This window comes from Drosophila bipectinata, chromosome XR (genome assembly GCF_030179905.1).
Source record: "Drosophila bipectinata strain 14024-0381.07 chromosome XR, DbipHiC1v2, whole genome shotgun sequence".
NCBI classification, from domain to species: Eukaryota; Metazoa; Arthropoda; class Insecta; order Diptera; family Drosophilidae; genus Drosophila; species Drosophila bipectinata.
The window spans coordinates 19,211,809-19,226,196 of record NC_091735.1 but is presented as its reverse complement, the minus strand read 5'-3'; the positions used below and the strand labels follow the sequence as shown (position 1 = coordinate 19,226,196).

Genomic DNA, 14,388 nt, shown 5'->3' with positions numbered 1-14,388 from the left:
ATTTTTAATATTTTTTTAAAAGAAAACTTTAATTTTTTTTTAAGAATATTTCTTGTGAGAATTCTGGCCTTCCGCGCTAGGCATTGTTGTGGCATTTCCGCTCATTATTGCTGCAATCACAGAGAGTCGGGGCTGGGGCTGGGGCTGGAGCATGTCTTTGTCCTGTGGCAGGACATGTGACATGTGAGTCCGGGGATTTATGCGTATTTTGATTCTTGCGCCTCTAGACGTCATGCGGGGCATATCAATTGGAGTTTTATGGAAGGACACTGCCACAGCTGGAGAGCTGAAGAGGCTGGAAAGCCTGGAGTGGCAAATAAAAACTGTCTGACATATCCGCCGCTGGTCGATTTGATTAAGTTGTACCAGCGCGAGTATATACATACATATATCTTTATATCTTTATATGTATCTACATCTCCATCTTCCCATGTATCTCAGACAGCTGCCGACTCTTTCAGCCGGCCATCAAAATTCAATTGGTTTGGGGGAACTACGTGAGACGCCTGCATGTCTTTTTTAAATATATATATATATGTATATATATATATATATATATATATCCATCTTGAGACAATGGCGGATCCCTCTGCATAATTCGGCCATTAGGCAGTGCTTCTTGGCCAAGACAAAGTGACAAAAAGACAATGTCCGATGTCCGGCAAGGCCTTGCCTCATTAATGCACAAAAAAAAAACAATACCGGATGTGAAATGCATGCTAGGGCATTGGTTTTTGGGCTTGCCGCCAAATGTTGCATTAAAATTGCTGACAAAAGGGCTCTTTCGACGTTAATTATGTTCATAGAGGAAGGTAAAGATACTAGATAGATAGATACAATTAGATAGTGGTCTTAAAAATGTCTCAAGAGTAGCTATAATTTCGTAAAAAAAAAGTGTCTTAAAGAAAGTATCTCAAGTAAAGAGTAACTAAATTTTATTTAAAAAAAGTATCTTTAAGGAAGTATCTTGAAGAAAGTATTTTAAAGATAGTATCTTAAATACAGAGTAGTAATTATTTATTAAAAAAAAAAGTATCTTAATGAAAGTATCTTGAAGAAAGTATCTTAAAGAAAGTATTTAAAAAAAAGTATCTTTAAGAAAGTATCTCAAGTAAAGTGTAACTATAATTTGTTTTAAAAAAAAGTATCTTAAAGAAAGTATCTGGAAGAAAGAATCTCAAGTAAAGAGTAACTAAATTTTATTTAAAAAAAGTATCTTAAAGGAAGTATCTTGAAGAAAGTATCTCAAGTTAAGAGTAACTATAATTTCTTTTAAACAAGTATCTTAAAGAAAGTATATAAAAGAAAGTATCTTGAAGAAAGTATCTCAAGTAAAGTACTATAATTTGTTTTTAAAAAAAGTCTCTTTAAGAAAGTATCTTAAGAAAGTATCTTAAAGAAAGTATCTCAATTAAAGCGTAGCTAAAAGTACATTAAAGAAAGTATCTCAAGTAAAGAGTAACTATAATTTGTTTTTAAAAAAAGTATCTTAAAGAAAGTATCTTAAGAAAGTATCTTAAAGAAAGTATCTTAAGAAAGTATCTTAAAGAAAGTATCTCAAAGCGTAGCTAAAAGTACATTAAAGAAAGTATCTCAAGTAAGGAGCAACTATAATTTATTTAAAACAAGTATCTTAAAGAAAGTATCTCAAAGAAAGCATATCAAGTAAAGAGTAACTATAATTTGTTTTTAAAAAAAAGTATCTTAAAGAAAGTATCTTAAGAACGTATCTCAACTAAAGCGTAGCTAAAAGAACATTAAAGAAAGTACTTCAAGTAAGGAGCAACTATAATTTATTTAAAACAAGTATCTTAAATCTTAAAAAAAGTATCTAAAGAGTAACTATAATTTATTTAAGAAAGTATCTATCCATCTTGAAATATCTTTAATGATATCCTATATATCTTAACACATTTTCACATTTAATGACTTTACAAGACAGCGCAGATCCAAATTCATACTAGACCCATAAAACTTGTGGTTATTGGGCGAATGGGCAGATAGATAAAGAATAGAGATCTCCGACATATAGTTCTATATAGTCGTATAGTCATATCCGACCATTTCCCATTCCACACTTTCATGTAGTTTCTCGTTTCCCGACAAACACACTTTGATGGACTGCCCGATGATGGTGGTTTGTTGCTTAAAAAAAAATAATAATAATAATTTTTAGGTTTATGATCGGGATGCGGATTTTTATGATTTGACATCCCAAGTGGTTGCGTCAGTTCTGGTTGTGATCGAAAAGAAATATGATTTGTAAGATTGGATATCAAGAAAGTTGGGTTTTTTAACGAGCCCCCAGGGGTGGCAGGTGGGGGGCAACAAACAGAACCCCCAAAAAAAAAAGAGACCTCATAAATTATAATTTTTTCAGCACCCGACTGCTCAGCGGGTCGTCGGCGTAAATAAATAAAATTAATGGAAATATCAAGAAGACTGCGCATAAAATTGATAAAAGAGATGTTCGATGTTTTTGGGAAAATCCGGGAAAATCCAGAGAGAGAGGGTGGGAGTTGGGGGAAACTGCAGTCCACGCCCATTCGTTTTCGAGTTTAAACGGGGTCAAGCGATTGCATTCAAATATTGTATTTTTTCGATTTTTTTTTAACAAAAATAGCGCAGACAAAATATAATAACAGAGCGCATGGAGAACCAAGAACCGAAAACTGGAGAATCGGAGAAAGCCATTTTCTAAAAATAGTTGTAGCTTCGTTTTCCGGTTGCTGCAACAAACATCACAGCGGCGGCATGCAACCAACACAGAGAGAGATGTGTGGCACGAGCTGGGGCTATTGGGGAAAGGGAAAGAGAAAGAGGTGGGGTAACTGCAGCGTCTGTGCCGCATTAATGCATCATGGCCAGTATTTTCATCAGGCCATCACCATCTCGATTTTATGATGGCCAACAAAAGAGACAACGCCTCGGAAAGTGCGAAAGGTCATTGTTGTTGTTGATGATGAAGGTGGTGGTGGTGGTGGTGGGTCTAGTGGTTCTGCTAGTGGTTGTTGCTTGTTTGTTGTTGCTTGTTAGCCGATGGTTGATGACAACAACAGCCCAAATATATTCCCCATTGGGCGGCTAGACGACAAGTTTTTGACAATCCCAGACTCTGACTCTAAAATTTGGCACTTGGAGGTTTAAATCTTTAAAATACTTATTCTAGACTTGAAGAATCGGGTAGAACTGAGTCTAAAACATAAGATCTATAAGTTGGTTTAAAAATGTTATATCTATTTAAAGATTAATTACTAAAATTTTATTGAAAAAAAGTCTTAAAACATATTTAAATCATTTGTATAATGTTCAAAAACGTTTATAGAAGATTTTTCATTTTATTTTTCATATAAAACTACAACTTTAATCTGCATAGCTAAAGCTACCCTTCGCACTACCCTTTTTTTTATGAAATAAATACATATAAAATGCATATTATACTAATATTTTGAAGCTCAACGACTAAATTGTAAAAAAGTCTTTAACATGTAGGAAAATGTTCATAAATGTTTATAAAACATATTTCATTTATTTTATTAACAAAACTAATACTATAATAATATAAAACTAAAGCAGATCTGCGTATTACCCTTTGTTTATTGAATATAAGCATAATACCAGATATACTTAAAGCAGAAGCCTTAAGGTTTAAAAAGATTGGCTTAAATCTAGCTTGACCCTGTATCAAGCATATATCAGGTTTTTTTAAAAACCTACAACTTACATCTATAAGCTCAAAGAAGCCCTTTGTATTGCCATATTTTTATAAAATATATAATACTTCCAAGCCGAATCAACAAATTTCTTAAAAAAAAAAAAATTTTCTTTTACAAATGTTTGAAAACATGTTGTTTTCTTTTTAAAAAAACTTAACCTTGCATCCTTAAACCTAAAGCTACTCTTTTTTATTCATATTTATATATTAAATATACACATAATACTTACAAGCAAAGTTCCAAAATTGTCAAAAAAAAACGGTATAAAACAAGTTGAAAAATGTTCAAAAACATATTTTATACATTTTTTTAAGGATGTAGTCTCATGTGTGAGGTTGAAAAAATCAATTTTTTTTTTTTTTATATTTTGATAGTATTGTTTATTAAGAATTTACTGTTAAAGTTTCAAATACAAATATCAAATAATGACAGAGATACAGCCCATAATCGAGAGCGCGCCTATACCGAAAAGTATGAGTTTCTCAGTAGCGTCTAAACTTTAAACGCGTTTTTCTCGAAACGACATTTTTGTGTGCGGCGCAGGTGATTCACAAAATTCTATGGTACCGATCTAACTGAAATTTTGATATGTTGTTCTAAAAAGTAACACCTCTGTCCCGTACTAGAATCATTTATTTTTAATGATTTTTTTTTTTTTTATCATTAATTTAAGATAAATTTTTTTAATTTTTTTTAATTTTTTGTTTTGTGAGTTCGCCATTTTGTTGTTTATTGATGAAAATATTTCATTCTAGTACGGGACAGAGCCATAAGCTTACAAAACAATAATCTATTCTAATTTTTTGTTTCGGATGACTCTAGCAGTCGAAATCACCTGCGCCAGGGACCTACCTTTTTTTTTTATATGCATACTTTGGCATGCTATAAAGTGTATTAAACTACACAAGAATAAATTAAACAAAATATTTTCAAATAGTTTATGATGCTTATAAAAACATATTTGAAAATTGAAACGATCGCATTATTTTTTATTACAAAAAAATTTTTTTGAAATAACCTCTAAAAAGTAGGCCGGCACATGAGACTACATCCTTAAGAAACCCTTTGATTACCCTTATCGTATAAAATTTATGATACTTAAAAGCCTAATCACTTATTGGACAAAAATAAAGGTCAAAATCATGTTCAAACATGTTTATTAAACATATTTTAGCATATTTTTAAAAAAATAGCTATAACTGAAACAATATAAACCCGCAGAAACGCAAATTATTATTTATATCATTCCTTAAAGTCATTTAAATCCTAAAGCTTTCTGGGAAAACTTTCCCCAAAAGAACCAAACCCAAAGAAAACTTTCCCCAAAGCTTGAGCTTTTTGGTTTGGTGAAAAGGCTGTGAAAATTTCTAGAGCTTTTGCGAGCTTTTAGTTGCTTTCATTTCCTTCCAATGCCACAAGAGAAAGCTTTTCAGCTTTCCAACTTTCGCCGTTAGGACTCGGATTCAAAGACTAGATATTAGATGTTAGAAAGGGGACTAAAACTTACCTGAAAAAATAGTGTAAACGCTACCCATTGATAATATTTTGTGTGCTTTATTGTTAGAGGGCCGCGGCCCTGTGAATTATGAACTCCGGGAAAAGGCACCTCGGAACCTTGCTTCTTCATAAACGCATCGACCACTGTATACGTTGAGTGTATCCAACAATATGTGTTGAGAACATCTTCGGGAATGTCTCTGTAAATTCACATATTCACATTATTAATTATTGTTATTAATCGATAAATATCGATAATAGCTCACCTTGTGTGTACACAGTCTATGGGATTTCCTACGTACTGCCGCGTCGTCACAGCAATCGAGAATGTGATCAGTAATATAACCGTTGCGTTGGTGTGCAGGCGAAAAACAGGTGAATCGATTTTGACATGAGACACCTGTTGTCGTTATCGTTATCGATCATGTTTGTGATTTATCGATAATCGATTTTAGAGAGTTTGTTGTGTGTATGGTGAGATAGTCAAGTGTTATCGATTGTTTTTCGAGTTTTTTTTTTGGGACGAAGAGAAAAAACATTATTATTGAAGGTCATGGCAAAGGTTTCAATATTTTTTAAAATAAAAAAGATCTTTTTAATTAAAAATTCAAAACTAAAATCGAATGATGAGAGAAATCTCGTTCTTGAACGCAAAACGTTAGCTATTATGTCTGTTCTGGATGGAGAATCGAGAGACTAGTTAGTTAGTTAGTCTCTCGGGTGCTTTATATCTTTGTTTTTTTTTTTTTTTGGGGATTATATATATAAGATATATATAGTATCTGGTTATGTACATTCATATAATGTATAGATATATAATGGCTAGTAACTCGTTTTTCAAACAATTTCTGTTCCGCTTTCAAAAAGGGTCTCCTTACAATTATCTAACTGGCTTACAAATTAATAGAGCTCTCCGTTTTCAAGATGAATTTTGGATTATTATTATTTATTATTGGAAATACAATTTTTGGTGAGTTCTTTAGAAGAGTTCTCGAATTCTTTTTTTTTGGTATATTTTTGGTATTTTTCAATTATTCTAGGCAGTTAAGTATAGTAAGGTGTCACAGCAAATTGTTTAGACTTCCTCAGCTTAATTCCTTTTCTTATTAAAAAATAAAAATATAAATAATTCAAATAAATAATAAAACTATGTTTTATGTGTATGAGAAAGAGAGATAGAAGAGGTAGAGAGAGAGAGAGAGAGATAGATCGATAGGTGTGAGAGAAACAAAAAGTTATTGAACTGCTGGGAATGCAAATTTCGTTTTAAATTTTTGCATGGCGGCCACTGAAATTTTTGTAAATCGATAGTAATGATTGAGATTTATCGAAATAATCGGTATTCGATAGATGTGAAATTTGTATTAATTTTCAAACCAATCATATAACTGCAGATTTTTCTGATGATTTTTAACGATGACCACTTAATCGATATTTTTCAAAATGTTATTGCTTGACTGACTGACTGATTGACTGACTTGATTGACTGACTTGATTGACTGACTTTTTAATAAAAAAAAAAAAGAAAACACAGATTTAAGAGAGGGAGAGATTTAAGAGAGAGACCTGTGAAATTTCGATAATGACTTTGTCCAGAATTTGATTCGATATTTGATTCGATTGAATATAGTATGCTAGTATCAGATATAGTATCGGATCGATTGGTTGAGAGAGTGGTTTTGGTTAAGTGAGAGAGTGGTTCAATTTTGGATATTGGATTTGTTCGGTTGTTTTCGGTGGTGGCGGCTTTTAGCAGAGGTGAGTTTCGTGAGCTGAGCTGTGGTGAGAGAGACATACTTTAAGAGGTGAGATTTGAGATAACTGAATTCAGTGGTGAGAGACTGCAGTGGTGAGAGATCTGTGGTGATCTGAGTGATCTGAGGTGAGTTCTTAAACTTTGGTGCCACAGCCAATAAAGCTGCGCTTTGTTTGGTGAATTGTGATTTGGTGGTGGTGGATTTTTGGTGAACTTTAGTGGTGACTTTGGTGGTGTTGTGGTGGTGGTATTGGTTTTGTGGTGAAGTTGAGAACGCGAGAGCGAGCGAAACAGAGATAGAGAGAGTGATCGAGTGAGTGTGAGAGCGTACAATACAAAAATTAATTAATTAAATATATAAGTAATTGAATGTTAGATTGAATTAGATTAGATTAGAGTACGTGGTGACAAAATCTAGGGTGAAGTTGAGTTTGAAATCTTGAGATTGAGATTGATATTGAATTTGAATTTTTTTTGGAGAAATGTGGCGAAAAATGTACGAGAACTGCTTATATATGTAAGTTATGATGGAAAATCGGTTTACGGTTTAATCTAATAATTAAATCAAACACAATACACAAGTTTAGAGTGAGACAAACAGACATAGAGAGCGAGAGATACATATACATATTATATATTATATATAGGTATATATATATATTTTATATACTGAGAGTGAGAGAGAGAGTGTGTGGTAGTTTATATATATAGAGAGAGAGAGAGTCAGATAGCACTGCAAAGCTGGGTTCTATGCTTAAATACTTGTCCTGATTTTGGTATTTTTTGTTTATTATTTTTTGGCTTTTAATTATAAACCAACTTAATGTTAAATGGTCTAGATAAAAGGGGATAATTATGTGATCTAAACCACTTTGATCTAAACCATAGCATACTTTTGGGTGGATGTTTTAGCTCTACCTTTTTTGGTATTTTTGGTTTTTCGGTTTTTTAGCTTTACAATTTCGATTTAGTTTATAACAAGATTGGTGTCTTTAGTTAGCCATTGGTTTCAGCTAATTTTGAAACACAAAAAATCGTAAGGATATCAATTGTACATCTGGGATATAAGAGCATACAGTGAGAGAGCTATAGTTTATTCAGATTTAAATATATAAATGGTTCGTATATATATATATAGTTTTGTTTTTTTTTTGTATTTGGTTTTCTGGTATTTTGGGTTTAGTTTCGGTTTTGGTTTAAGTTTTTTTTGTTTTTTCTGTTATTGATGTCACTGGTTTATTGTTGCTGTTTGTTGTTGTTTCTTTGTGTTTTTTTGGGGCTGGCCTTGGAGTTGGAGTATCTTGTAGTTTGTAGTTTGTAGTTTTCGAGTTTGGAGTTAGAGTTTTGGTTGGTTGCGGTTTATTTCTTTGCTGGTTTTTTTTTTTTTTTGATTTACTTTCTTGTTATATAGACTTAAAGCTGACAGAGAAATACATAAATGTATAAAGATAATATATATATATATAGAGAGAGAGTGTGATTTATTAACTTGTAGTTGCTTTTATTTTTTTGGTATTTTTTGTTTGTTTACTTTTTGCTTAGCTGGTTTTCTTTTTTTGCATTTTGCATATATATTTTTTTTTTTGGTATTTTTTTCTTGTGGGGGTGGGGCAGGTGAAAGTCGTGATTTTGCGTGAGATAGAAACAGACAGATCGAGTGAGTTTATTTTTATATTTTTTTTAAGATTGGTAAGTGAGTGATTCCGTGATTGAGTGATTGAAAGATTGAGTGAGTAAGTTTTTATAAAGTTCTCGTTTTTAAGTCAATTTGATTTTTTTTTAGTTTTTGGTATTTAATTGGTTTTGTTTTTAATTTTTTTTTTTTTGTTTTCTTCAAGTGTACTTATACAGATACAAAGGGAGACTGAAATAGAGGTGGTATTTGGTATTTTTTCTTGGTATTTTGTTTTTGGCAGACGGCGTTTTTGAACTTGATTCTGGGGGGGTGGGGGGTATCGAGTTATTAGCTTCCAAAAGTGAAAGAATTGGAGGAGTTTCGGGCTTCAAATAGAGACAGAGTGATGGTGAGTTAACGTGAAAGATCGAGATAGAGATACATAGAGAGAGAGAGAGAGAGACAGAGCGGCGTGATACGTGAGATAGAGACAGAGCGTGAAAGTGTGTGAAACTAACGGAGTTCATTCGGAGGGATAACCTAGAAATCTCCAAGTTCATAGTAAAAATATACTAAAAAAAATACTAAATTTAAATACTTTTATTTATTTGGAGATTTCTGGTTAGGGATTTAGGGATTTGGAAAGATAGGATTTCTTTTTTTTAATTAAAGGACATTGTGTGCTTGGCGCGTGTGATAAATTCTTTGGTTTCATATTTTTGAAGCATTTTTTTGTTTTTTTTAGTATTTTTCTGGGCATTTTCTAATTAAATCCCGTGACTGGTGATTTGTAGTGACTTGCTGATTCGTGACTAAATATAGTGACTTTGGTGAGCTGGTGATATGGTGACTTTTTGGTGTTTGTTTCGTGTCCTGTGCTTTTGGCGTGTTCAGTCTTTCACTTTAGGCTGTTTTTATTTTTTGTTCTCTGGCATTGCATCGATTAGGATCATTACTTTTAGCTTGTTTTTGTTGTGGATTTTGGTGAGAGAGAGAGAGAGAGTGGCAGAAAGGCGGACTTTTCATCACAATTGGCGCAAAATTTGGCGTTTTTTGGTTCGAGTTCTATTGGGAGGTTTGTTCTTTTCCAATTCAGTAGAGTTCTTTATTTTTTTCACTTTCCAGGGGGGTGGGTACACTAGGCGGAAGAAAGAGATATCTCTTATGGGCTTTAGAGTCAGAAAGAGAAGGAGAGGGTGATGTAAGACTAGAAAGAGACAGAGGAGTGAAAAAAAAGAAACTAAAACCATAAAGCGAAAGTGTCTACGAAAATGAAATCGAAACGAGCAAAGAAAAACGGGACTCGAAACGGGACTCCTCGCGCGCCCATAAAACAGAAAGCAGCCTAAAGGATACCCTATAGCAGAGGTCGGCACCCCAATACATTGATATGACTTTACCGCATTAGTGTTAGTAACGAATAGCAGAAAGTAGGCTTTTAGAATGACGTTTCACACATTTATACTGTGTGTGTGTGGCAGAGCTCGGGCAGAGAAATTTCCTATGCCCCCGAGATAGGGCCGTGCCGACCTCTGCCCTATAGCCATATACATACACCCAACCTAGTCCTAGGGGGGGTACAGTGCCGACCATAGAGGTAAGTGCTTGAATGAAATAATAATCATTGGCGTGGGAACTCGACTAATTTTATTCGGATTTTGGTGTCTGTCTAGTTTTGCTGGGCAACTAATTTTTCAATCAAAAAGATCCCAACACCGCCATCACGTACTGTACTTAGTGCTATATCCTATGCTGATCCCCCTGCCCTCCAGCGCGCAATCCTTTGACCAACCCAATCTGGCCGAGTGCACCCTTGGGTTATAATGAAATTCAGCCCAAGTGGATGAACAATGACTACTACTGCTACTGCTGGTGGTGCTTCTGGTGCTTTGCCTCCCCCTTCCTTGAATATCCTTTTGGCTTTCCCACCCACCCCGACTTGCCAGCTTGAAGTGTGTAAGTAGCATGTGTAATAAGTATCATGTGCGCTGGACTGACTTACTCAGGGCTGATTAACGAAATGGTGAGGAGGTCCTCTTCCCTATTGCCAGCTTGCCTGCTTGCCTGACTGACTGACTGACTTATGCCCAGTAACCATAACAATGAATTTTATGCCCAATGCCCTGTCCTGCCCCCCTTTTGGTAACTGCCACTGACTGTCGACTGTTAGTGCCACTGCCATTGCACTGAGAGAAAAAGTTTGTCGTATTTTGAAAGCCCTACGTTAGGGCGCCAACTCTATACAATTTTCATAGCATACTTTTATGGTTTAAGTATTCTTTCTGTGTACTTTGCCTTCAAATGGTTAGCTCTATGGCTCCGGCTCGTTTCTGCTATTAGAACAACATTGGCAATATATTTGGGGCAATAAAAATAAGCTTCTTGCTACAAGAGCCGGCACTGGCACTGACTTGGCTTTGTTGGGGCGTTGTATTTGTATTTGTTATTGTTATGGGTCCTGGCGCAGTGCTTGCCACTTACGCTTCATTAGGATGCGTCTAAGAACTCTTGCAGCAAGTCAATAATAAATTGAAGTCAGAGTCGTTGGAGTCTCCAGACTCAGTCTCAGTATCAGTATCAGTAGCAGTATCCGTCTCAGATTCAGTCTCAGAGTCTCAGTCTCCAAGTGCCAAGTGCCTGGTGGCAATAAACAAGCAAACAACAAGGACAGATACACATCAGTGGGCCCCTCCCTTGGCTATACTATATATATAGAAAGCCTAGCACAGTTAGCATCCTCCCCACAGTCACACATCATTGGAGTTGACTTTAAATTGGCGACTTAAACGAACTTGGCACGAAATCCAAAACTAAAAATTGTACAGGAAATGTGAAAACAAACAACAGGCTTTCATTTTTTTTTTTTTTGCTTGCAGGGTGGTGTTTCAGAGTGTGTTGAGGGGTTGGGTGGGGGTAGTAGGTTTTTATTTATCTTTATTGGTATTTTTTTTGGGTACTTTTTGGTATTTTTTTTTGTCAGTCAGCAGGCAGACTGGATGCTTTCACTTATGCAATATACAAATACAAGGGATTATAGTAAGATATTTATGTAGATATGAGTATATTTATAAACGGATAGGTGTTGGGTACAAATATATATATATATAGAATATAGAAGTGTATGAAGTGTTTCAGGTGTATCTGTGTAGGTGTTTCAAACCATTTGATTTTTTTTTTCAAAATTCATTCGTCGATTGATCGGAGCTTCGGAGGCTTATTATTTACACAATCGGGGGTCCAGGCTTCGTGGGGGTGAGGATGAGTTGCTTTTGATATTTTGACTTTAGGGCTATTTTACGGTTTTTACAAAGTTACTTTTTACAAAAATAAAACAACAACATCAGCAGCGTGCCACAAAGAAAGCAAATTAAATTCAATTTTAATTGAAAACATTGTTCTACGTGCTCTTTTTTTTTTTGTTGCCTTGGAAAGAGATAGACATTAGAGAGAGATAGAGTTGCATGCTTCAGTTGAGAGGGGGAAGTTTTAAATACAAAGCCAGGGTTGCCAAAGCTCTTGAACCAAAATGCAAACAACAATGTTAAGCGGCGGCAGTCTGCAGCAAAATAATCGAAATTCTGTGACACATGAACTGTGACTTACTTAGAGACTAGTTAGTTATATGATACAATATATAGTGTTTAGAGGTGTGTTTATTATAGTATTTTTTAAAGATATATATATATATATATAGATTGGGTATCTGGTGTATATCGGGGTGGCATCAAAATCAAATACTGTAGTGTAGTAGTGTTTTCTACTCTTTGGGGGGGCATCTCTGTGGCTCAAGTTGCACAAAAAGTATATTAATAGTAGTATTTATTTTGCGAGTATTATATAGTATAGTTGGAGGGGTGGGGTGGTTAGTATATGCAGTATATTGATAGTATTATACGGTATATATATGTTTTGTTTGCTTTTGTTTTCGGGGTTTCTTGTTTTTTTTTTTTCTTTGGTTTTGATTTCGATTTTCATATTTTTTTTTTTTTTTTTCATATTTTCTCTTTTATCGAAATTTCAAAATGAAAACAAAAAACAAATTTCGATAAGTTCTGAAGATCTGATGCGAGTGAGTGAGAGATACAAACGAGGGGGCGGGCGATCGGGCGATATACGGCCCGGTGGGTGAGCGTGAAAGAGACACAGAAATAGTGGGAGAGAGAGAGAGAGTATAATATATATATATATTGTATATATGGAGAGACAGAGAGAGCGTTAGACGCTTTTTTTTTTTTTACAGAAATTGCTCGATTGCCAACATATATGCTGCCTGTCCGTTTAGCTGTTGGTTTGATATTCTTTTTTTTGTTGTTGTTTGGTTTATCGGTTTATCGTATATCGATAGCTTTGTTTCTGTTAACCAAATTTAATACAATTGAATTGTAAACACACACAAGCGCACGCAACACACGCACACACACAAAAACATTGAAATTAGCAGATTTGAGTGAGAGAGAGACAGACAGAGAGAGAAAGAGATCAAGAGAGAGAAAAGTATTTGGTATTTTTGGTATTTTTTGAGGAGGGAAGCTTGTGTGGGTGGGTTGATTGGTTGGTGGGGGTTATCGGTACTCTTCTTCTGCTTCTTTGTCTTCAGAAGTAACGGGGTCTCGTGTTTTTCCGAAAAAAACAAAGAGTTCGCAAAAAATGGCGGCCCAAAAAGAATACTGTTGCATACTTTTTTTTTTTTGGCCTTCGAACCGGAAGTATTTTATTCTACAGATATATAGATATGGTATTTGGTAGTTTGTGATATTTTTGTTTATACTTTGATTATGGTATTATTGGTATTCAGCTTTAGTTTTTTTTTTTTTGGCATTCGACAAAAAAATTCTTTGCTTAAACTTGCCTTCTCTGAAACTTAGTATTTTTTTTTTTTGCGTTTTTCAATCAATTAAAATTGCACATTTTCAACAACATCAACAACGACAACTACTTTTTGGTATTATGAGTATTATTTATTGTTATTTTTTTTTTTTTTGGTATTTTTGTCCTTTAGATAGATATATAGATATATATATATATATATAGATTTTTATAGAGATATATGTATGTACGGATATGCATATAATATATATATGTATATATGTATGTATGTATATTGAGTATTGGTATATTATAGATATATTTAGATTGAGTACGAGTACGAGTAGATAGATATAAGATATTGTATATAGATGGTGTGGAATACGATAGTTGTCAGCTCGATAGTTCCATCGTTAGATTTATCAAGTTTTACCGTTAAACTTAAGAAAATTATCGAAATTATTCGAAAAATTAAGAAGAAGCACATGTTGGAAAAAATAAACAACGCTTACAATTACAAATAACGATTACGATTACTGGAAAACACAAAGAAAATACAACATTTTTGCTTGCTTTCAATTGCTTTGTGTCAAAAAATCGATAAATAATCGAAATGATAATCACATATGTATGTCTACACCGATATACGTACAACTGATTACACATACACATACAGACAAGCATACACATACACAATGCGACATACTTAAGATTGATAAACCCACCAGCACGCATACATTTATTGATATATCGATAAAATCGATTAATACTATGTAGGTGTGCTGGTAAGTCTGGATTATATCTGGCTTAGTTGGTAGTTAAGGTTTTTTTTTTTGGTTTGCACTTGACATTACGAATACGGATACAATACCACAAGAGAGAGAGAGAGAGAGATAGAGATATAGAGATTATATTACGGTATATTGTATGGTTGCCACCGATTTTAAAGTTTGCTTGCTTGCTTTTGATTTTAGAGATCTGCTGATTGAAACATTTCC

General features: G+C 34.0%; 1 protein-coding gene across 4 annotated transcripts in view; it reads right to left on the bottom strand.

Annotated features, from left to right (window-relative positions):
• shakB (shaking B) overlaps positions 1-14,388 on the bottom strand; it is a 231,129-nt gene that overhangs the window by 28,315 nt on the left and 188,426 nt on the right. For 3 of the 4 annotated variants that reach the window (XM_043212884.2, XM_070276565.1, XM_043212886.2), the window contains 2 exons: positions 5,480-5,613; positions 5,224-5,413 (listed from right to left, as the gene is read on the bottom strand). In XM_043212884.2, the coding sequence (XP_043068819.1) occupies positions 5,224-5,413; positions 5,480-5,613 (324 nt within the window). Of the gene's footprint in view, positions 1-5,223; positions 5,414-5,479; positions 5,614-14,388 lie in introns of those variants that run through there. The other variant, XM_070276566.1, reaches the window with a different exon arrangement.